Below are 22,629 nucleotides of genomic sequence, written 5' to 3'. Positions count from 1 at the left end.
GCCCCGTGTGTGCATCTGGGAGGGGGGGGGACGGCACGCGCGGCCCCCCCGGCTATGGGGTTTTCTCCACTGCCCTCCAATGATGCTCTGGCAGCCCAGAGGAAGGGCAGCTAGTAGGGAACGGCAAGCACTGTCCCCAGTTATGATGCTCACGCCCAACCCCCCCAGACTGGGGGCAGAGGGTGCAGGGCACCCGGCACACACCCAGGCTGCGGAGACCTCGGGTTGATATTAAATCATCTTTTATTACACAGATACAGAGATAAGAACAGACAGAACCTGAATCATAAAGTTTACATCTTTCACAGATCGAACATACAGTACACAAAGAGAAAGCGGGGAACAGCACGGGGAGGGGGGGAGGGACAGCATGCCGAAGGAAAGTCCTACCAAGTCATCTCTCTGTGCTGGCCCCAAAGCCACTGCCAGAGCTCTGCCCTCAGCCCCCAGCCCTGCAGAACCCCACTGTCCCCATCCCCGTGGCTGCTGTGGCACTGCCGGGGAGACACCTCCCTCCTGGTGCTGTGCCTTTGGCTGGCATCACAGGGGTCCCAGAGGAGAGCTGCTGTGAATGACATCCCATCCCCAAAGCCAGGTGAGGAGCAGGGGATGCTCTGAGGATATGGGCTGGGGGAGGCGGTGACACCGCTGGGGGCTGCCTGGGGAGGTTTGGGGTCCTGGGAGCGTTGCTGGGAGGCGGCACTTTGGTTTCAGGTGGGTTTTTTGGGTGGGGGATGCATGGCCCTGGTGGGCTGGGACTCAGGCGGTGCTGTGCCCCCTCCTGCAGCCCGCAGCACAGCTCTGCCATCCTGCGGGGTCAGGGACCTCGGGTGGAATGTCCCTGTGCTATGAGCCTCACTACAGCCACACGGGGTACCCAAAATGGGAGCAGGTGGCTGCAGTGACATGAGCTGGCACAGGGCACGCTGCGTCCCCAAGCAGCACCCAGGATGTCCCCAGGCCATGCAGTTACACCAGGGTCAGACAGCACAGCCATCTGCCACCTCCCGGGTCCCCACCAAGGGACACAACCAAGGCATCGCAAGGAGCGGGTTTCCCTGTTCCCATGCACATCCCAGCACCGGTTTGGAACAGAACCCTACAGAAGTGCCCCAGTTTGGAACAGAACCCTACAGAAGCAGCACTGCTTCGGCCACCCCCGCGGCCGCCGTCCTCCCAGCACTGTTATTTTTGGGAAACATCACAATTTAAAGCTGTCGTTCTGGTTTGGACGCCCGCGCCGCCCATCCCCTCCCCTCCCTTCTCCCCTTCCCCTCCCTTCCCCTCCCCTCCCTCCCTCCCTCCCTCGGCTTTTGGTTTCGATGCAAAGTTTGTTAGGGTATTTTTATTGTTTAAAAAATAATAATCATTAAAAAAAAATTAAAAAAAAACAAAACAACAAAACAAACAACAGGAGTGGAAAAAAAAAAAAGAATAATTAAAAAATAATAAGAAAAAGAAAGCAAAACAGAAAAGGAGTGGAAACGAGAGCAGACGCCGTGTAAGTGCTCCCGTCCGCTGTTTCCCGGCGAGGCGGAGGTAGAGAGGCAGAGCCCCGGCGCAGGGTGGGGAGGGGGCACACGGGGTTGGGGGGGGGGGAACAGACACCCAGGGAGCAGGCGGCCCCTGTGGGAGCACCCGCAAGACTCTTATATATTACCTCTTCTCAGGAAACGTAAGAAAAATAGACAATATTACATATGTCACACCATAAATAAAGTGAACAGTCACGCAAGGGGCCCCTGGTGTGGCCCCCGGCTTGGGGTCTTGGGGTGCACACAGACTGGCTGTGGGGCTGGGGGTGGGAGATGGCACCATGATGTGGCATGGCATGGCACGGGGCACCATGGCACGGCGGGGCATCCGCAGCATGGCTCACCATGGCATGGCCTGGCACACCATGGAATGGCATGGCATGGCACAGCACACCATGGCATCCACAGCATGGCTCACCACGGCACAGCACACCACAGCATGATGTGGCATGCTACGGCACACCATGGCATGGCACATAATGGCATGGCATACCATGGCACACCACAGCACATGACACGCTATGGCATGGGATCCCATGGCACACAGTGGCACACCATGGCACACCATGGCATGGCAGGCCACGACACGGCACCTCATAGCACATCATGACACACCATGCCATGGGATACCACAGCACACTGTGGCATATCATATTATGGCATGGCGTGCCATGGCACGGCCCGGACAGCCCCTCAGCACCACAACCAGAACAGCCCGACCCCCTCCTCGTCCCCTGCCTACAGAAAACACACAGGATGGGTTTTTGCAAATCCGGAAAACTAAAGCTCCTATTGAGCACATGACTCCTGCTTGCGGTTCAGCCTAAGCTCCTACGCACCACATCCTCCCGTGTGGATCATCATCCTTTATTTGGCAAATGTCTCTTCTCATCACCATCACCATCGTTAAGATACTTTTTGGACCTGTGCAGACGCTATTTACATTCCCGTCGAGGTGCAGCACTGGGTCCCTCCTCCCGGAGCCGCTCACTTCCCGTATTGCACTCCGTCCTCACCGCGCTTTGTACAATGCTGCCAGATACACAAAATCACCCCCGGCTCTTTGTCCGCCTCCTGGGGGAGGTGCTGCTTTCTTCCATATTTCTCCTTCCCTCCTGGAAATCGTTACATTAAACCCCAAAAACATCCAATGTAGGGAGCGGGTTGGGCACGGCCGGGTCCATCCCTCGTGCCATTCCCATCTCCAGCGTTGGGCAGAGGTAGGGCTGCACCGCGTCCCCGCTCACGTCCCCAGGGCCACACGGGGAGCGCCGCGTCTTTGTTTTGTTAGTGGGTTGTATTTCATTTATATCATTTTTTTTTTGCTTTTTGTTTTGTCGTTTTCTTAAAAAAAAAAAAGAACAAAAACCAACCAAACAAACCCCCAAAGATCCTTTTGTTTTTTTTTTTGCTTTATGGTAACAAACTCTTCCAACCCCCGGTGCGGCCGGCCGGCCTCGTGCAGACGGGGCAGCGTCGGAGCGGGCGGCAACGGAACGGAACGAACTTTGGCAGTGGAGAGACGTTTGGATCTGTCTGGTTTTTGGGTTTCCTTTGGAGCAGAGGTGGGTCTGGTCTGTTCTTGGCTTAGCTAGCAAGGTAGTTACAGGTGAGCTTCCATTGGGCTCGGCGGTGTCTGATTTTTGGGATTTTCCTTTTTTTTTTTTTTTTCTTTTTTTTTTTTTTATAATTTCTTAAAGCCAAAGAGTCCGACGGTTTCATTTTTATTTTGTTTTTATTTCTTTTTTTTTACAAAAAAAAAAAAAAAAGAAGGAAAAAAAAACCACACACCAAAAGAGGTGAAGATGAAGAAACAAAGCCTTCTTCCTCTTCCTGCGAGCGAACTCCTCATCCGGAAAAGAAAACTGGATATAAACAAAAAAATAAAGGCCAAAACCCAGCGGGTAGCAAAGAACAGTGATGGCCCAAAGGACAGCAGGGAAAAAAAACCAACAAACCACCAACAAAAAAGTTTCACCAATCAACCAAAAAAAAAAGCCAAAAAACAAAGACCGCAGAGAGAACAGAGAACGATGAGTATTTGCCTTAACTCCACGTAAAGCCCAGTTTGAGGATCCGTGAGGATTATCTGAGAGCTCGAGGTCGGTTCGGAGGTCACCCAGTATGGGAGCGGAGGGCTGCGATGGGTGTCAGTCTGCGCTCAGCGCGACGCGCTCTCCAATGGGGCCGGGGTGCCCGGCGTGCCGGCACGGGATGCGCCCGCTGAGCCCGCATCACTGGGGCTGCTGGCCATGGGGGGCACCGCCTCGGGCTGCCCCACAGCTGTGGGGGCGGAGGGGGCCGGCAGCCCCTGCAGAGTCTGCCCGCAGACGTGGTGGTGCTTCTCCCAATCCTTGTGCTGGCAGAAGGAGCCGCAGTAGCGGGCGGTGTTGCAGCCGCTGCAGGTCTCGCTCGCTTTGCGCCCGCAGTTCCAGCAGCTCTGAGGGGACAGAGGTGACAAAACTCAGTGCTGGAGGACAGGGGGCAGCCGACCCAGCCCAGACCACACGCCCATCCCAGGCTGTGCTCCCTGGTCCTGCACTGTGCACTGCATTCCTGCACCACAAACCCCAGCACAGACTACACATCTCCATTCCCGAATGCACTCCACACTCCAAACCATGCGACCTCCTTCTGAACTGTGTGCCAAGTCACAGGCCACGCACCTAATCCTGGGCCATGAACCCTATCCTGGACCACACACCCCATCCCTGACTGAATTCCCACAGTCTTGGACCATGCACCCGATCTCGAACCATGCACTCCATCCTGCAGGCTGTTCCCTGGTCCTTCATCACATACCACATTCCAGACCATACACCCCACCCTGCACCATGCACCCCAACTCTTGACTATGCATCCTCATCTCAGACTGAGCACCCTATCCTGGACCACACACCCCATCCAACTGTGCTTTCCAACCCCGGACCATGCATCATCCCATTCCTGGACTCCCATCCCATTTCTGTGCACCCCCATTCTGCATCATGCATCCATTCTGGACCATTTACCCCATCCCAGACCACACATCCTATCCTGGATTATGCATCCCATCCCCAGCTTTGTGCCCCCATCCTGCACTGCACACCCTCATATAGGACCATAAACCCTAACCCTGAACTCTGCCCCCTTCTCCCCAAATCCCCTTTTCTTCCCATCCTGACAGCATTGCTGCCACCACCCCGGGGTGCCATTGGCACGCACAGATGTGGGTCCCACATGATTCATCCCATCCCACCTCACTGGAGTCCTCCTGCTGGTTGATGACTGTGAGGGCATCCTCGGACGCCTGCCGCTTGGCCTCAGCCAGCGCCCGCTCCATCTTGGCGCGCTCAGTGGTGATCAGCTCGTGGGCTTTGCGCTCAGCATCCGACACAGCTTTCTGCAGCTCGGACATGGCCTGCCGCTTCACCTCGTTCACAGCTTCTTCTGGAAGGGAGGTGGGCAGCGTGGCAGGGGGGATGGGCACCTGGGGGGCTCCCGGCTCCTTCTGGCCCCATGGGCACGAGGAGGGGATACAGAGGGACCACACTCACCAGCCTTCCTCCAGATCTCCTCAGGCATGTACCCCGAGAGCGGCCGCGGTGCAAAATCCCGATGCACGTCTACAAAGGAGCAACATCATGGGGGAACACGTTAGCAGCAGCCACCCCATCCATCCCAACCCTGTGCTGGGGGAATGGCACGAGCACCCTGGTGAGGGTGCAGCCCCCCAGGCCAATACCTAACTGGGGTGCCTCGGAGCTGGAGGAGCTGTTGTGGGGGCGGGCGGAGGGGGGGCTGCCTTTCTTCATGTCCTCGGCGTCGCTGTAGCGGCGGATCCAGTGGTTGAGCTCCTCACGGTCGGCTTCCTGGCACCGCCGCAACACCGTCAGCGACCGCCGCGTCTTCTCCACCATGTCCATGATGCAGTTTAGCAGCTGAAAAGGGTGGAACAGTGGGACTGGGGGGCTGCGATGCTGGGTTCGGGCCATGGGAGCAAAGGGTGCTCGGGGAAAAAGAGCTGGGGGTGAGCAGGGGGCTCTACGTACGTTGTTGAGGTGCTTCCACTCCTCTGCCCACTCCCTGTCGGTGAGCCGGTGGTCGATCACCTCCTCCTGGCGTGTGCCATGCACCGCTGCAAGCATGAGGGAGGGGGGAGTCAGCTCTGCATCCCTCCCAGCCCCACACTGTGCCCAATCTACCCAAAGCAAGGAGCTGAGCTCACCAGGCCGTGGGCGCTCACGGGGGTCGGCGTGGCGATAGGCGTCGCGGTAGTGGTGTGCCATGGCCATGTCCTCCAGGCGGTAGTGCTGGGGCGGGGGGCCGGGGGTGTGTGGCAGCCCATTGGGGGGGTGGCTCAGCCCGTTGCTGGGGCTGTAGCGCTGTGCCGGGCTCATGGTGCACGGCCGCTTGCTGAGGTGCTCGGGGTGCAGGGGGTCGCGGTCCAAACCGTTCTCTTTGGTCCTGGGGGGTGGGAGGGAGAGGATGTTGGTTCCCTGGGGTCCCCGTGGGGTCTCCAAGCATCTGTGTGCAACCCCACACACGTGTACCCATTTTGCACCCCTGACTACATGCCACCCCACCCTGCACTGTCTTCCCCCACACCCATTCTGGCCTGCAAACCACACACCCCCTTCTCAGGCCATGCACCCCACTGCAGACTGTGCACTGGATCCTGGACCATGCAGCACATCCCGGAAGACATCCCCCATTCCAGACTGCACATCCTCATCTCAGGCTGTGCACCACATCCTGGACATGCACCCTGTCCCTGGCTGCATATCTCCATTCTGGACTGTGCTCCACCTCTCAGATCTCACACTCACATTATGGACCATTGCAGCATATGCAAATCACACAACCTCACTCTGGACTGAGCACCAGACCCCAGTTCATGCACCTCCATCCCAAACCATGCATCCTATCCCAGACTACCTCATCCAGAACCGTGAACCCCTTTGGCACCTCTGACCGCGTGCCACCCATTGGGGCGATACAGATACATCCCTACAAACCACATCCTCACCTGTCTGGCGTCCTCCTCTTACCACTCTCGCTGACCTCTAGGAGCAGCTCGGAGGAGTCGATGGGTGAGGAGGCGTTGGCATCCAGCAGCAGCTGCTCGTGCTGTGCCAGGTACTGCGCCGGGCTCTGCTTGGCCATGCGGGCACAGTGCAGCAGCTCACGCTGCAGCAGGGGCAGATTGGCCTGAAGGGAGGAGGGGGTGGGAAGCAAAAGTCCAGACCTCATCACGGCTCCACAAAAGCTGCCCCAAAAGCAGCCACCCCCATCCATCCTCATAGCTCTCAGAGCAGCGGCGGCGGAGCAGCAGGAACACATGTAAGCCAGGTGCTCCGGCTGCCAGCTCTGCTTTTCTCTTCAGGCAGCTGATCCACAGCCAAACCCCCATCTGTCCAACACGTTAACGCGAGGCAGAGACGCACACCGCCCTTTTCCCTGGCTGGGGAAACAACCCCGAATAAAAAAACCCAACCAACCAACCAAAAAATCCAGAGTCTGGGAAGCACGCCGCGCCCGGCTGCTTGCACTTAGAGCCTAATGGGAAGCAGCTGGAGCACAGGGTGGGAGCAGCTGGGAGCAGGGTGCCGGCCTTGGGGATGCTCTGCTGTCCCCTCGCAGGCAGCCCCGTTGAAGGGCAGCAAAGGGTGCGTAAGTGGGGAGGAGGCACAGGTTCAGCATTTCCCAGCTTACAGGGCCAGAACGTCTGCCAGGAATGGCAGCGCTGGGCGAAAAGAAAATAATGAAAGAAAATGTCCAAAAGGAGGATTTTGAAATGAACTGCAAATGGTTTGCAGACAGTCCACGTCCCACGTCTTACTGCGGACAGCCCCATGGGAGGGACAGACGGGGCACTCACCTTCAGGAAGGGGATGACGAAGGGCCGCAGTGGGAAGTTGGTGGCCTCCTGCAGCTTGGCGTGGAACTCCTCGATGGTCAGCGTGGAGTTCTGTGGGGACAGCACCCACTCAGCCCCAGCCCCCCGTGCTGCCCCAGGGGAACCCTCTGCTATGCAGAACCTGCAAGGTGCCTCTGTTTATCCAGAACTTAAGGCACTGCAGCACCAAGGGGCTTCTTCTTGCCATTTAACCGTATTGTTGAATCATGGACCATAGAATGGGTTGGTTTGGTTTGGAATGGTCCTTAAAGATCATTGAGCGGTGGAATGGGTTGTGTTGGATCACAGAGATATGGAATGGGTTGGATTGGAAGGGTCTTTAAGATTGTAGAGCCATGGAAAAGATCAGGTTGGAAGGATCTGAAAGATCACGGAGCCACAGAATGACAGAATATATTGAGTTGGGTTGGAAGAGACCAAAAAGATCATAGAGCCATAATGATTGGGTTGGAATAGATCTTAAAGATCACAGAGCCATAGAATGATAGAATGGGTTGGGTTGTGCTGGGTTGGATGGGAACTTAGAGAACATCCAGTTCCAGCTCCCTGCCATGGACGCAGATGCATCCATCAGATCAGGATGCCCAAAGTCCCATCCAAGCTGGCCTTGGGCTCTCCCAAGCATGGGGCACACACAGCTTTTCTTTTCAGCCCATGTCTCCTAATATCTAACCTAACGCTAAAGATTGAGCATCATCACCACCCATCATCTCCATCCCAGACAGACCCAGGGCTGGAGCATCCCCTGCTGCTCCCCATGCACGTACCACGAGCCCCAGGACGAGGGTGCGCACCCGCTCCCCGATCTCAGGCGAGATGTCGTTGCCAAACTGCTGCAGGGTGGTGAGGAAGCGCTTGAGCTTGCTGAGCTGCCGGGCTCCACAGGCTGGTGGGAGCTGGTGGGTGGACAGCGAGGCGCTGGAGGAGGTGGCCGGCCCATTGCTGAACCCATTGGGGGTGGACGGGGCCCCATTGATGGCAGTGGGTGAGTGGCTGCTGCCGTTCATCACTGTGAGAGGAGAGGAGAGATGAGGGATGGGGGGGCCTGAGAATCCTGTGGGTACCACGGCGATGGGGTCCCTTTGGGTCAGAGAGCACAGGGTTGGGGGCAGCACCCGATGCCCCACTCCCATCCCACAGTACCGAGCAGCACAGCCATGCCCCACGCATGCACTGACCTTGCGGTGCCACACCACACTAAAGAGGGGCCTAAAATAACCCTGTGGCCACAACTGCTTTTATTCCCATGACAGGTGCGTTCCTAAGTTAGCTGCCACACATGTCCCTCAGCCGGCACGGGGATGGGGTGTGCATCTTTGGGATGGGGGTAAGGAGAGGGGCCGGGGGCAGCGCTGCATCTCGGGTCTCTCATGAGAGCGTGTGCTTCACTTTACTTACAGAGACAGACCATCGACCATTTCAAGCAACCATGAAAACGGCCGCGAGGAAGAAACGTCGGAGGGACAGCGTCTCGATCTGCAAGCAAAATAAAACACGCTGTGATGAGAGAGCAGAGGGGCAGCTCTCAGCCTGGGGGGGGACCCGGGTTTGTGCACAGCACCATGGGCACAACTCCATGCGTCCCATTGGAACACAGCGGGTGCTCCACTGCCCCATTGGGTCCCTTGCAAAACTTCCATGAGGGTCAGAACAAGCCAAAACGCTGCCCCAAAGCAGGGCCGGGGCAGTAGCAGGGTGCCCACACCAATGGGATGGGGATGCCCGTAACGGGAGGGCTGAGATTAAAAAGCAAAACCCATCAGAGAGCAGACGGGCGCAATCTGATTTCTAATTAGAGGACATCTGGTTGGGACCAAGTGGGGAAAACCAGGGAGCAGGGCTGGGGCTGGGGCATCGTTTTGGGGCTGTTTCATCCCTGATGGGGTTTCTATGCAAGAAGGAGGCACAGGCATGCGTGTGCTTACAGAGAGACCTTGGCAAGCCACAGCAGCGCTGGTGGCAGGGACTGCCTTGTCCCCTGCCCACCTGAGCTGCCTATCTGTATCCCGGGGCTGCAACATCAGCATTGGGACCAACCCGAATGTGAGTCCTGCAGGCACACAATGTGCACACAGAGCACTGGTGTGGCCGGGGCTCCCCCCAACTACAAACACTCTGATGGCAGCACGCCATGACCCAGATACAGGCAGGAGGACCCTCCCCATGTGGGGCTGTGATGCTGTCCCAGCACCCTGCGGTGGTTCTGCACCCAAGGCTGTGCCAGCACTGCTCCCATTTGATGACCACACAACAGGAGAGAGACCTGGACGTCCCCATCCCCAAGCATCTCCTGGGGAACAGGCAGAGCGCACGCAGTCTCAATCCCCACTCTGGCACATGGATGGCATGAGGATATCACACACCCCCAGCACGGCACAAGCCCAACTTTACCCCATCCCCATCCCAATCCCCATCCCCATACTCACTGGTGCTGGGTGTGAAGGAGGGGTGACGTGTGGCTCCCTGCGTGACGGCGGGCGGCGGTGGCGGCATGTTGGGCGGCGTGGACCTGGGCTGCGTCTTGATGTCAGCTGGCGAGTCAGGCATGGTGGCGGCCCGCAGTGCGGCGGGGTCTGCAGGGACAGGGTGGGTGGTGAGCGGCACCTGGGTGGGTTGGGCACAATGGGGACCGTGGGCCTTTCTGGGGCGTCTCCAGGCCCAAAGTGGGGTGGGAGTGCGGGGCACGGCACCTTGTGCACAATGTGGGGTGGTGAGATGGCGCACGGACACATGGTGCATCCAACAGCAGAGCAGCACTCAGCCCCGAGGGCAAACGGCGTGAGATGGGGGACTCAGGGGGCAGCCCTAGAGATGGCACTGAGCCCAGCAGCACCCATTTGGCACAGGGTGCCCATCCAGCCCTGTCCCCATCCAGCCCTGTCCCCATGCCGGAGAATGGCGGCGCCAACACGGCTGTTCCACACTCCCCACCGGGAGAAGAGTTTCCACGAAGCTGAACAAACACCCGCGGAACCGCCGTGTCTGGGCGTGTGGTTTCTTTCCTTTTCTCCCCCCTCCTCTCCAAGCCATAAATTTTTCCTGCTGTGTTCACAGTCCAAACACCGCCATGAGGGCACAGCAGCAAGAGATGGCTCCAAAATGAGGCACCTCTCAGCACTGGAGCCCAGGAGTGCCCAAAGCCATGCTGGGTGGCACTGCCCCCACAGCAGGACGCTGCCTCTCCCTTTGTACACCCCACTCTTTGCCCCCCAGTGCCCTCCCAAGTGACAGCACCCTGCTGTCGGCCACGTGTCCCTCTGTCCCTCTCAGGGGTCACAGCCAGTGCTCACACTCGACCCCCAAAACGTGGCAATGTTTGCCCAGCTCCGCTCAACCTCTGCTGGAATTTTTTCCCCCCCATTTTATTATTCTTTTTTCTTTTCCTTCTTCTTTTTTTTTTTTTCCTTTGGGGTAATTTGTCCCAGCCGCTCGGGGCTGTGTCTGTTTTCCTACATCTGGTTTCCATTAGGCTCAGCGCAGCCCAGATGAATAAGTAATAATATAAAAATAAAAGGATTAGTCTTTTCTCTGCCGCCACACCCCACCCTGCCTCCCCCATGGGAATGGGATGCCGGACCCCCGCGCCCCCAAACCCCATTTGTCACACACAGGGTTTAACCCCCAGCATGCTGAGCTGGGCACGGTCCCCACATCATGATGGCTGTGCCACCACTGCAGGCACCATGTGGTACGGCTGCCCCTCTGCTCAATGGGGCAGCTGGGGACAAGGACAGCAGGGCTTGTACCCATAGGGGCTGCACAGCACGCGGGGTGGTTGCACCCCTTCTGCATCCTCCAGCACGGGGCTGGGTCAGAGAGCTCTTGGTGATGAAGGGGTTAAAAGGGAATTAAAAGAACAGCATCTTTCATGCTCTCCAAATGGCCACAAATGAAATCCAGATGCTGGAGGCGACGTCTCCCGAAGCCAGGCTGCCTCCCAAACAAAGGAAAGCATTCCTGCTGCTCAGCTGCTGGTGCCACGGGGGCCAAGAACAACTCCCAGATAGGACTGCGAGGGCCGGAGCTGCTCCATCTGGAGTGCGTTAGGGCAGCACTGCGCCAGCGGCAGCTCCACGTGTGCGACCGGGCAGGGGTCGGGGGAACACACGTGGGGGTGTGGGGGCACAGCCACCCTGCTGCCTTCCTGCTGCAGAACATGGTTATGGGGGTGCTGGGTATCCCATCCCAGGAAGCAGCTCAGGGAGCAGCTGGGGTCACACGATTGAGGCTATGCAGATGCTCATTGGGATGCCCATAGGGATTCTTATGGGGAGATCATGGAGATGCCCATAGAGATGCTCATTGGGATGCCCATAGGGATGTCCATGGAATGCTCAGGGCTATGCCCATTGGGATGCTCATGAAGATACTCACAGGGATGCTCACCAAGCCAAACCTTCCCTAGTGCTGCCACCAGCCTGAGGACTCAGCCCCAGCACGGGGAAAGGCCCCACCCTGGGGACACTGTGACCACAGGGGTGACACCAGTGAGGACACAGAGCATCGTGGTGCTGGAAGGATGCTGCTGACCAAAGAGCTATCCCACATCTAAAAGGGTTCTGCAGACAGACGATGGGGTCACAGAGCAGTCACAGAGGGTGAACTGCTGGCAGATTGAAAGTGAGATACCCCCAGGGCAGTCCCCAGCCCGTGGGCAGCAGACCAGCAGCACGGAGTGCCCACAGTCCACGGGCACTGCGCCTTGCAACACAAACCAGTCCAACTCAACCCAACCTAACTGCAGCTCCCAGCCAGCACAGTGGGAGAGGGGAGGGGAGATGGAGGGCACTCCGATTGTCCTTAAAAAAAGAACTAAGAAGGGAAAAAAATCCCCAGCCCCACAAGAAAAAAGCCCTCTCTGTTTTACAAGCCTTCATTTGCTATTGTTTATGTAAACAGGTAAATTGTTTCGTATCTCAATTAAAAACATCTGCCACATAAATGAATACCAATTAACTCATCCTGTTTTTAATTACTCTGTTAATTACACACAGGCAGCAAAAAGGATGGCAGGGGAATAGGGAAAGCATGCTCGCAGCCCCCCCTTCCCACCTTGCTCTTGGCAAAGATCCGAAATATGCCCAGATAATGATGGATTAAGGTGGCTGGTGAAAACAATGGCTCGTCGCCAGCTCCGGGGATTTCGGCTCCCTCCCGGGTTCCTCGTAGGGTATTTCCCATGGCCTCCCCGTGACGCCCCGCTTCAAACCCCCTCCCATGCCCTGGGAACGGCCGCATCCCCCCGCAACGCACCCAGAGGGGGGAGAGACGCCCGCAGGAGCACGCAGGGAGGAAGGAGGACGCTTTCCCCGCGCATCATCCTCTCGGACCCGACGCAGCCGCGGTGCGCCCCGTGATGGATGCGGGGTGGCACCGCTCCCCAGCGCGGCGCTGATCACCGGGTGACCCCCGTGCCGTCAGCTGCATCGCTCTCGCGGTTCCCCCCCCCTCCCCTTCCCCCCCCCTTCGGGCTGCGGGCTGCGTTCCAAGCGAGCAGATGGGGCAGGGGGAGCGGCGGCGGCGGCGGCGAGGAGGAGAGCAGAAAAGGCTATTTTCTCACGCTACATATTTTACAAGTCGAACATTTTGTGCGTTTCAGCCTTTGCCTGGAAAAGCGTCTCGGGACCGAGCGCCGGAGCGCGTGACTCAGCGTGGGACCGTGCGCTGGGAACGGGATCCCGTGTCCCTGTGCCTCTCCAGCTGAGGACCCGACCCAGCGGTGATGGGGGAGCGCAGGACGGACCCTGCCCCGCTGCCCAGCGCTGTGCCCCACCGCCAGCAGTTTGCAGGAGGAGATGGCGCACACACACACACGCACACCCCACCGTGCCGTTCCCCAGCTGTCTGTGCACCTGGGAATTAAATAGACTCTCTAAACACCACGAGCAAACAGCACCACGGTTAGCATGGGAACGTGTGGGGCTGAGCTCTCCAAAGCATTGCCCAGACGGGAGGCGTCCACGGCTGCAAACCACATCCCTGTGAGATGGCCATATCCCAGTGCAGTGGGTAAGGGCACATCATGGGGCCACGTCCCCATGCAATGGCCACGTCTCTGTGCCACGGCTATGGGCACACCATGGGGTCACAGTGTCAGCCCCAGGTTAAAACACTCCGTGCCATCTTTTCTGCAGTGTCCAAGGGTGGCCTCATCCTTACAAGCGGCCCTACAAGCACTGGGATGGGGATGGCTCTGGGGAGGAAGGGTCCAGCAAAGCACCCCCACAGCCTCTGGGCTGCTGCGTCTCCAAACTCTTTGTGTCTCTTTAACTGCAGGCTCCATCTCAAGGCAATTTCACCCGTGTGAGATTTAATGCAATAAAAGCAGGAGGGGGAAAAAAAAAAAAGAAAAATATTAATGAGAATTTTGCAAAATAAACAGGAAATCCTTTGGATGCTTTCTGGAAACGTTGGTCAGCATCTTCCAAAGGGAAACTGCGGGCTCGTCAAGGTGGGGCTGCCCCTGGGGAGGCCGAGAAGGCTGGGAGGGGAGGCAGCAAACGAGCTCCAGGAAATCCAAAAATAAGCCCCGACCCGGACAGGGGCAGCACCGCCAGCTCAGCCTCCATCCCAGCGCTGCGGACACTCCAGCTTTGCACCGAGCTCCCAGCGCTGCCTTGCAGGGTCAGGCCCCGAGCCGCTCAAACCGTGCTTGTGCCACAGCTGCACCCGTCCGGCCAGGGGTTGAATCAGTGCCGGTGGCTGCGACCCGCGTGCCCCCCTCCTTGTGCCACGGGGAGCTCTCCTCCAGGGGTCCTACAGCACTCGGGGCACCCGTGAGCATGAGCTGCGTGGAGCTGACCGCTCATTGCCACGGTGAAGCCAACAAGGGTGCGCACAGCACAGCACAGCCCAGCACAGCCCACCCTGAGCTGCCAGCGCCCCGAGCCCCCTCCCCAAGCTCCGCACGCAGCACCGGGGCATTTTTGCACCCTCCACCCTCAAACTCTTCAACAAATCAAACCCTGCACCCACGCGAGGCCTCGCCGCGCCGCACACCGGCACCCAACCTCACGGCAGCACCCAGCCCCATAGGAAAACATTCCGCCTCCTCCTCCCTGTGCGCACATTTACTAAACACAACGTGCCCCCAACACCCCCCTCGCTTCCCCCGGCACGGAAACGGAGGGACTCACAGCCCCAGCGCTCTGCTCGACCCAAACCATCGCGGCCCCCAAACTCGGGGCTGTAGGGGTGCGGATCCTCACCCGAGCGGCGCTGCGGGGCTGCGGCTGCCGGGGTTCTCAGCGCTGCCCCTCGCTGCTGCTCCGCGACCGCTGCGCGATTCCGGGACGGTTCCGCAGCATCTCCGCGCCCAAAGCGGAACGGCGGCGTTTGGTCCTCGAGTCGCTCGACAAAGGAGCGGGGAATTGATATTCCTTTGGGTTAAAGGTGGTGGGAAAGGGAGAAAAAAGAAGAAAAAATCTCTCTTTGTTCCCGAGCGGAGGGAAATCAACGGAGGGAAGAGCTGCGGAGCTCCTTCTGAGCTGGAGACGAAACCATCGCTCAGATTCAAAGGCACTGTCAACGCGCACGTGACCCCAAATTAAGAAAACAAAATGAAGCGGCGGCGGCTCCGTAACACTGAAGGGAAGTTGCAAAGTTGCTTTTTTCCTCGGTTAAGAGCGGAAAAAAAAACCCACCCCGTCCCAAAACCCGCAGCGAAAAGCGCGTGGGAGCGGTGCGGGGCCGCGGGGTCGGAGCGGTGCGGGGCGGTGCGGTCATTCCCCGGTGCCACCCCGCCGCCCCGTGCACCTCCTGCAGCCAAATCCACCGGCGGGGCACCGAGCTCCGCGCCCGCCGAGTTTCGCAGCAACGCCTCCCGCAGCCGTGCGGGCAGCTCGGGGCGGTGCGGGGCTCACGGCTGCGCTCTGCCCGCAGCCAAACGACGGGAGCCGAACGCAGACGCCGGCCGAGCAGCGGTCCCCGCACCGCGCCCCGCCCCGGGGGAGCGCCCCGCAGCCCCGCAGCGCACGGACGAGGCTCCGCAAGGCGAGGAACCGCACCGGGCTCCGCGCCGCCGGCGTTCCCGTCCCCCTTTCTCCGAGACCGGCGGCGATCCCGAGTGCGGCGCTCCGGGAGCGCTCCGCGGCACCGACGGCAGCCCGAGCCCCGCGCACCGGGAGCGGCCCCGACCCCTCCCCGCTCCCCGGCACTCACCGTCCCGTGGAGGTACGTCCCGAAGCGGAGACCGCGGGGAGAACCGGCGGCGGACCCCGGCGGCCCCGCGGCCCCGTTAAGGCCGAGGCGGGCGGAGCGCGGCCCCGAGACGGCGGCGGCTCCCCCCGGCACCTGCCCCCCGCGCCCGGAACCTCCGGGAGCCGCCAGCCCGGGGGTCGGGGCGCTGCCCCCGGCGAGGGGGGTGGGGTGGGGGGGACGGACGGCGGGAGGAACGCGGGTCGGGAAGCGGAGAAACCGCTCAAATCCTCGGGGCGCTTCGCCCCCTGCGCTCTGCCCTCCGGCCCATCCCCCGGCGCCGTGCAGCGGCCACGGGGTCCCGCGGCCGGGCTCCCGTGCGGGGATGGGCCGCCCGCAGCCGCCGCCGCCCGCCCCGGAGTGAGCGCCGCCCGCCCGCGCCGCTGCCTTACACCCGGCGCCGCCGCCGCCGCCGCTAGGGGGCGCCCCACGCCGGCACCGCCACCGCCGCCCGAGCGGGGGGGTTCGGGGAGACGTGAGGGGGGTGTAGGGAGAGCGAAGGTGGAAGGGATTCGGGACAGGAGGGATGCGCGGAGTGCACGGATCGGGGGTTTGCACAGGGGTGTGAGGGATGCGAGGGGTCGGGGGGGCTGCATGGGGGGCGCGGAACCCAAGGGGTTGGTTGCACAAGGTCGGGGATCTTGCATAGAGCTGGGTGGGTTGCCCAGGATCGGGAGTCTTGCTTCCCTCCCGTCCCAGCCCTCACGTTTGGGGGCTGCAGAGAGCCGGAGTCTGTAAAAGGTTCAGGGATCTGCAAGGGTTGCAAAGCTGCGGGGGGAGGTGTGGGTTGGGGGCTGCACGTGTCCTGGGAGGATGTAAGGGGTTGGGGTGAGGGTTTGCATGGGGATGGGAGATGTCTGCATGGGGCTGGAGGATGGCAAGGGACATGCGAGGGCTGGGGACTGCAAGGGGCTGGGGTTGCTTTGCTTCCTTCCCCCGCTGCCCCAGGGATGCTCAGGGTGCAGCAGGAGCAGCCACACACACAGCATCTGTGCACCCCCAATCCGTGCACCCAACCCTGCCTGGCCATGGGATGCCCCCAACCCACACCTCCTTGGCTGGGCTCCCTGGGGCCAGCTGTGCACATTAGTGGGGTATGGGGCTCCCTGCCTACCCCAATGCTTAGCACAGCTTTCTTGCACAGCTGGGTGCTGCTGGGCACCCTGTGCCTGCAATGGGGGGGCAACGTTAAGGGTGTCCCTCCTTCTCCAAGTCCTACTACAATGTTGTTGCTGCCTTGTGCAGCGGGTAACGCAAGCCCTGCTAATTTCCCTGCCAGTGAAGCCCTGCCTCTTTGCGTAATCGCTCTGCTTGGCAGCTGCCTCCCTCTGCAAGTTGCTGCGTGCAGTGCCTGTCTGCTTCTTGCATCAGTCATCCTCACCTCTTCCCACAGCACGGGCACTGGGGATGGTGGCAGTGCTGCCAGGCTGAGTGTCACCAGCATTGCACAACTGCTGCCGGGTGCTGCGTGGCACCAACGCTGCGGAACAGCTGTGCAGCTGCTGCACAGACACTGCCCTGGGCATTGCGTGGTTGTGGTGTGGCCACAGCACAGCTGTCACACAGCCACGGCTTGGTTATTGCACAGCCGCTCTGCAACCACTGCACGGCCACTAAATGACCATTGCATGGCCACTGCATGCCAAGCTCCAATTGCACCACAGCGAGTTGCAAGCTGGGACATCCCAGTCCCTCAAACCAGCCTGAACAGCATCCCTCTCCCCACAGACTCCTGCTGCCGTGTACCCTGCATACAGCAATCCTATTTGCGTTGCCTCTCTGCCCACCTGCACACTGCAGCTCCCAGCTCTGGGCTTCCCCAGGACCCTCTGGGGCTGAGCAGCACAGCTCTGCAGTGCAGCAGCAGCAGCAGCCCCAGCTGGCACATGCAAATGCAGCATCGTGGGTGCGTTTGGGCACAGGGTGCATGCATGGTGGAGCACCCAGCAATTCCTAAAGTGCTCCCCAGTGATGCTCTGATTCCTATCACTGCTCTTTGCAGCAGGAGAGCAGGGAGCAGGCCATGGGGATGCCCTGCGAGCTGCTGGATTTGCTGTGAAACCCCCAGGTAAGTGCCTGCCTGGTGACCCCCATAAGCACAGCCCGCCCTGTGCTGTCCCAGCTCCCCTCCTCCCCCCCCATCCCTGGGAATAGCCCCCACCTTCCCAATTGCTGGCTCATGTGCCACCCGGTGCCGTTTGGGTGCCAGAGGCCGCTGCGTTTCCATTCGTCGCGCGCAGCCCTGTAATTTGGGTCTATTGAAGTCATAATTCACCGCTGCGAAAATAAACATTTGTGTCAGCCTGCTTCATTCCGAGGGCTTCGGCTGAATGTTAATAACGCCCCGTCGGCCTGGCAGCACGTGGCTGCTGGGACAGAGGGACCACGGCCACCTCCTCACCGGGGAGGGATGTCACCCTCTGTCCCCCCCCAACACATGGAGAGGGGACAGTGGTGGTGCAGTCGCTGTGAGATAAAGGCAGTATTGGGAGCATAAAGCCTTTGGGTTCTGCCCCCAAACCCTGCACCCATAATGGGTGGCTCCGTGCTGTTGGTGGATGCTCTCAAGTGTGGCAGCACCTACCGGGGTGCTCCGTCCCCACCGAGGAGGGGCTCCGCTCCCAGCCCTGTGCCCCCCCACCTGCATCTCCTCAGCCTTTATCTCTCTCCTGCTCTCAGCATCGCTGCAATTACAGACACTTTAAAACACAACGATCTGGCTGTTAGTGTGATGGATGACAGAACCTTTCGGTCTGGTTTAAATCACTGCTGAGAGGGAGCAAACTTCCAGCCAGGTTAACCCCTTCGTGTCCTCCTACCCCCCACCCCCCAGTTCAGCACTCCCATGGGCATGTGTGGATCCCATGGGCCAGCACATGGGGACGACACAGCCATCCCCTCTCCCCCCCTAAGCTCTGCAGCAATGGGAGAGCAGCACAAGCAGCCAGGCTGGTAGATAAGCTCCTGCAAGGGGATGATAGCCAGGATCTGTCCCAGCACAGCACTGGAATCCTTCCCCTGCAAATCTGGGGCTGGCAGGATGGGCCCCACCGCCCTTGTGGGTTTCCAGAGGGACTGGAACCTTCTATAACGACTATGTGGCTTTGTGCCTGTTGTGCCACTGCCAATTGAGGGCTCAGTGTGCACACGTTGTCTCTTTGTTTGGGGAGGTGGCATCTCCCACCACCAAGCATCGTCCCTGCAGCAGTGTTCCAGTGGTGCCATGGGTGATGGCAGCACCAGAACACATCATGCCTGGCTCAGTGTGTGGATGGAGGAGGGATGTCCATCTGCACAGGGCTTGGGGAGCTGCCAAGGAGCAACCCCAGGCGGAGGGTTCCCCTTTGGCACAGCTTTGGGATCTCCAAGAGCAGATTGCAGCCCTCGGTGCTGCTTTCCTCATGCCTTCCCCTCCCCACTCCTTGAGTCACCCCGTGCCCCACACTGGGGCTCGTCTGGGGGTGAAGGCACCCAGCCATGCCCTCAGGTTTCCGGTGTCATCCTGCGTGTCTGCCTGCCCGTCTGGGTTCCCCCATCCAATCTGCTGCCTCCAAAGATCTGAGCACCTTGTCAGGCTGAGCATCACCAGGTGCTTCCCTGCAGCACAGAGCAGGCCACGCAGCAGGCACTGGGCAATGCACAGCCCCACCACCTCGGTGCATGCATGCATCGAGTGGGCTTTAACCTCAGTTCCTAAATCCATCCCTGGACGCATTGCAGGAGCTGCTCTGCAGCCCTCAGTGCTCTCCCCTGAGCAGTTGGGGCCGGAGCCCCTCTTCCCATGCACTGAGTGGGCAGGGGTGGCACAGGAGAGATAAGGGCTGGTGGGCAGCCAGTGGCTGGAGGAGGCAGCTCGCCCTGCTGCCTATCGCCCGCCGCAGCTGCATCCGCTGCAGGGACATCTGCTGTGCAGGAAGCGGCTGCCGCCAGCTCTGCTGAGGGATGGGGCTCTGCTCTGGCTGTGCCTGCCTTCCCCTGCTGCTGGGCTGGACAGATTCGTTGCTGTTTGGGAGTGCTCCCATGGAAGCCAGGCCCTACTGCTTATCGTCCCACACCAAAGAGCACAGCACAGCTCAGGCACTGGGGGTCCGGGATGTGTCACCATCCCTCTGTGTGCACTGAGCCTCCAAGCTGCTGGGGCTGTGCTTGCAGCTTCTCTGTGCCTTAAGGCCCATCTCTCAGCCCCACCGCAGCACAGCAGCCCCCCTTCTGCTTGTCAAACTACCACAGCCTATTAACGATGGGGATTTAATTAGTTTGCATTGCACTTCCAGCTAGTCAGGACCCTGCAAAATCCATAGGAAGAGTTAGTCCAGTGCAGCCTGCTCTGGGGCAGCACAGCAGCACCATGCTGTGCCATGTGCCGTGCCGTGCTCACAGCAGAGCTGCCCAACAGCTCTGAGTTGCATTACAAGGTCCAGCTGCACTGCAGCAGCAGCAGACATTGCAGCGGCCTTTGTCCACCTGCGCTGATTCCAGGTTCCCAGGCTAAAAGCAGGGCTCCTTATCACCAGCGAAAAATGTGCCACCTCTGTTGTATTTCATTTCCCTTTCCCCACCTCTTCCCTGCCCGCTGCGCATCCGAGATAACAGCTCCGCGCGCCGACGCCGCAGTGAGGAGCAGCAACGGCCCCACCAGCCCTATCGGCTCCTGGCTGGCCGCGAGCAAATCAGGAAGTTTGCCGAGATATTTGGCCAACAAAACAAACATTTCTCTTGCCAAGCCTCCAACCGGCAGCTCTGCCAGGCAGCAGCAATCTGCACGGCTCCTCTCGCTGCACCCTTCCAGTCAGCCTTGTGTTATCAGCCCTGGGATGCACTGAGTGTTGGGGCTCTGCGGGCGGCACCGGGTGTGTGCCAAGACAGGGCGAGCAGCGCCATCCCTACACCAGGCCTGTGGTCCCCATTGCTGCCAGAGAGGGGGCACCCCCAGCCCTTGGCATGTGGGGGGTCTGTGCCTCAACTGGGAGCTGCACTTGGTGCATGATGCTGCACCTGGTGCATGGTTCTGCACACAGTTCAGCTCCCAGTGCATGGTGCTGTGCCTGATGCATGGCGTTGCACTTGGTGCATGGTTGCATGCATGGTGCCCGATGCTGCTCCTGATGCATGGTGCTGTGGCTGCTGCAAGGTGCTGCGCCCGGTGCATGGTGCCACAGAGCTCGCTACCGCCAGGAAAAGGGGTGAGCAAAGGGAAGCAAGGCAGAGGGCCAGCATTGTTCACTCAGGGCAGACAAACGCCGGTGACTCAGCCGGCAGCCGCTTTCCTTCCCGCGCCCGGCACAGCCCAGCGGGTGCCCAGATATGGGGCTGGGGGTGCAGAGCACAGCACATGGGGACCCACAGACCCTGCAACTGGCCCTGGTGCTGCAAGGAGCACCTGGAGAGCGACCGGGCTGGACCTGATGCCACTGCGACAGTGTGAGCGCAACGATGTGCTCCTGAGCAGCACGTGGGCTGATGACCCCATAGTGACAGAAATCACCAGGCAAACTGAGGGTTCAAACCCCACAGACAGGATAAAATCACAGCTGATTGCTCATTACAGAATGGAAAATTGCGGGGCTGGCACCAAGCAGGTCCTCATGCTGCCTTCTGCCAATGTTGCAGACTCAGCCATGCCCTCTCACTGCCACCAGCCCACAGGGGGACACCCCATAGGTTACCCATTGCTGCCCAGCCTGGTGACATCGGGACGAGTCACCATCACCATGACGCACACATGTGTGTCAGCCACAGCCCCCATCTCCCCGCATCCACCTCGCTCTTACCTGGGCTGGTCCTGCCAAATGGCTGCCCTTCAAGCCTGGCAGTGCCCCCGGGCATCACAGCGGTGCCAGCAGTGCGTGGCACAGCCAGCCTGTTCCTGCACAGCTCTGTGTCACCGTAGGAGCCACGCCGGGCAGGCTGCGTGCCGCAGGGCTCACTGAGGTGCAGCGCAGTGCAGGGCGTCCTGCCCGTACGGTGCCTGCCCCACTGCCACGGCCGTTCGTGTGACCGCCGGGCCCGCGGTGGCAGCAGCACCGAGTCCCATGGCGAGGGGGAAGGTGAACAGCTGCCGGGCAGCGATAATGCGGCGGGTGGGGGGAGGCCGGGCAGCTGCGCCCGTGTCCTTCCCCAACAGGAACCATCTGCGACCAAGCCCAGCACTGCCTTCCCTATCAGCCATTCCGGTCTGACTTTCCAACAACTTCCCCTTCGTGCCGGCTTCACTTCCTCACAGAGGGGACAGCGAGCTGCAGCTCGGCACAGGCAGCAGCACGGCGCAGCACGGCATTGCCATCAAGATGCAGCATGGCACAGACAGTGAAGCACAGCATAGTGTGGCACAGCTGTCCAATTGCAGCACAGTGTTGGTAAGCCAGCATGGCACAGCTGGCAAAATGCAGCCCTGGCACGGGCAGCTGCATGGCACGGCACGACGGGCACGATGCAGGATGATGCATGGTGCACTATGGCAGGCTGGAGCAGCAGAGCTCATTGATGGGAGCTGCACAGCACCAAGCTCTCTGCACAGGGATGATGTGGACATGGGACATCCCTTGCCTGCTGGTGCTCCGGTGCTTGCTCGGTGTGTGCCTTGTGCACAGGGTGGCCCCCAGCAGGGTGCACCCCCAGCCCACCCCCTGCACAAGGGCTGGGGCTCACTGACAGTGCAGCCACAAGCGAGAGAAACAACTTGTTAGAAAACTGAAAGGCTGCAGGTGGGAGGGAAGGAAACACGTCCTAAAAATACAGCAGCGCCGGCACGGTCCCCGAAGGTGGCTCAGCAGATGGTGCGTCTCGGCGGCCACCTGGGCTCCCACAGATGGCTCCCAGGGCTCCCACTCCGCTCCCCCAGCCCACAGACTTTGGGGGACGGGAGGAGACGGGGGGGTGCAGGCAGGGAGGGGGCTGAGAGGGGTCAATGCACCACAGCATCTCTGCTGGAAGGGCTGACACTGCAGCACTGGGGGCCCCAGGGGACAGCGCACGTGGCTCTGTGCTGCAGGGGACATG

General features: G+C 60.1%; 1 protein-coding gene across 5 annotated transcripts; it reads right to left on the bottom strand.

Annotated features, from left to right (window-relative positions):
- Window positions 1-227: 227 nt before the first annotated feature.
- CBFA2T3 (CBFA2/RUNX1 partner transcriptional co-repressor 3) lies at window positions 228-21,661 on the bottom strand. Of its 5 annotated transcripts, XM_072346440.1 has the most exons (13): window positions 15,595-15,994; window positions 14,643-14,813; window positions 9,861-10,007; window positions 8,833-8,910; window positions 8,202-8,443; window positions 7,396-7,485; window positions 6,544-6,725; window positions 5,743-5,981; window positions 5,567-5,652; window positions 5,260-5,455; window positions 5,072-5,140; window positions 4,774-4,964; window positions 228-3,975 (listed from the first exon to the last, which is right to left on the bottom strand). In XM_072346440.1, the coding sequence occupies exons 3-13, from the start codon at window positions 9,979-9,981 to the stop codon at window positions 3,697-3,699; spliced, it is 1,773 nt and encodes a 590-aa protein (XP_072202541.1). In that variant the 5' UTR covers window positions 9,982-10,007; window positions 14,643-14,813; window positions 15,595-15,994; the 3' UTR covers window positions 228-3,696. The 5 variants fall into 5 exon arrangements, with proteins under 5 accessions (XP_072202541.1, XP_072202537.1, XP_072202539.1 ...); XM_072346436.1 differs by lacking the exons at window positions 14,643-14,813; window positions 15,595-15,994 and adding an exon at window positions 21,402-21,661; XM_072346438.1 differs by lacking the exon at window positions 14,643-14,813.
- Window positions 21,662-22,629: the final 968 nt, after the last annotated feature.

The sequence above is a fragment of the Excalfactoria chinensis genome, chromosome 11 (assembly GCF_039878825.1).
Source record: "Excalfactoria chinensis isolate bCotChi1 chromosome 11, bCotChi1.hap2, whole genome shotgun sequence".
Classification (NCBI taxonomy): Eukaryota; Metazoa; Chordata; class Aves; order Galliformes; family Phasianidae; genus Excalfactoria; species Excalfactoria chinensis.
This window is presented reverse-complemented; position numbering and strand designations above follow the sequence as displayed.

Coding starts and splice junctions, on each gene's coding strand:
- CBFA2T3 (XM_072346436.1), bottom strand. CDS start 21,456: ATGCCCGGGGGCACTGCCAGGCTTGAAGGGCAGCCATTTGGCAGGACC. Junction 5,653..5,742: donor CCGTGAGCGCCCACGGCCTG/GTGAGCTCAGCT, acceptor TCATGCTTGCAG/CGGTGCATGGCACACGCCAG. Junction 5,456..5,566: donor AGTGGAAGCACCTCAACAAC/GTACGTAGAGCC, acceptor CACCCTTTTCAG/CTGCTAAACTGCATCATGGA.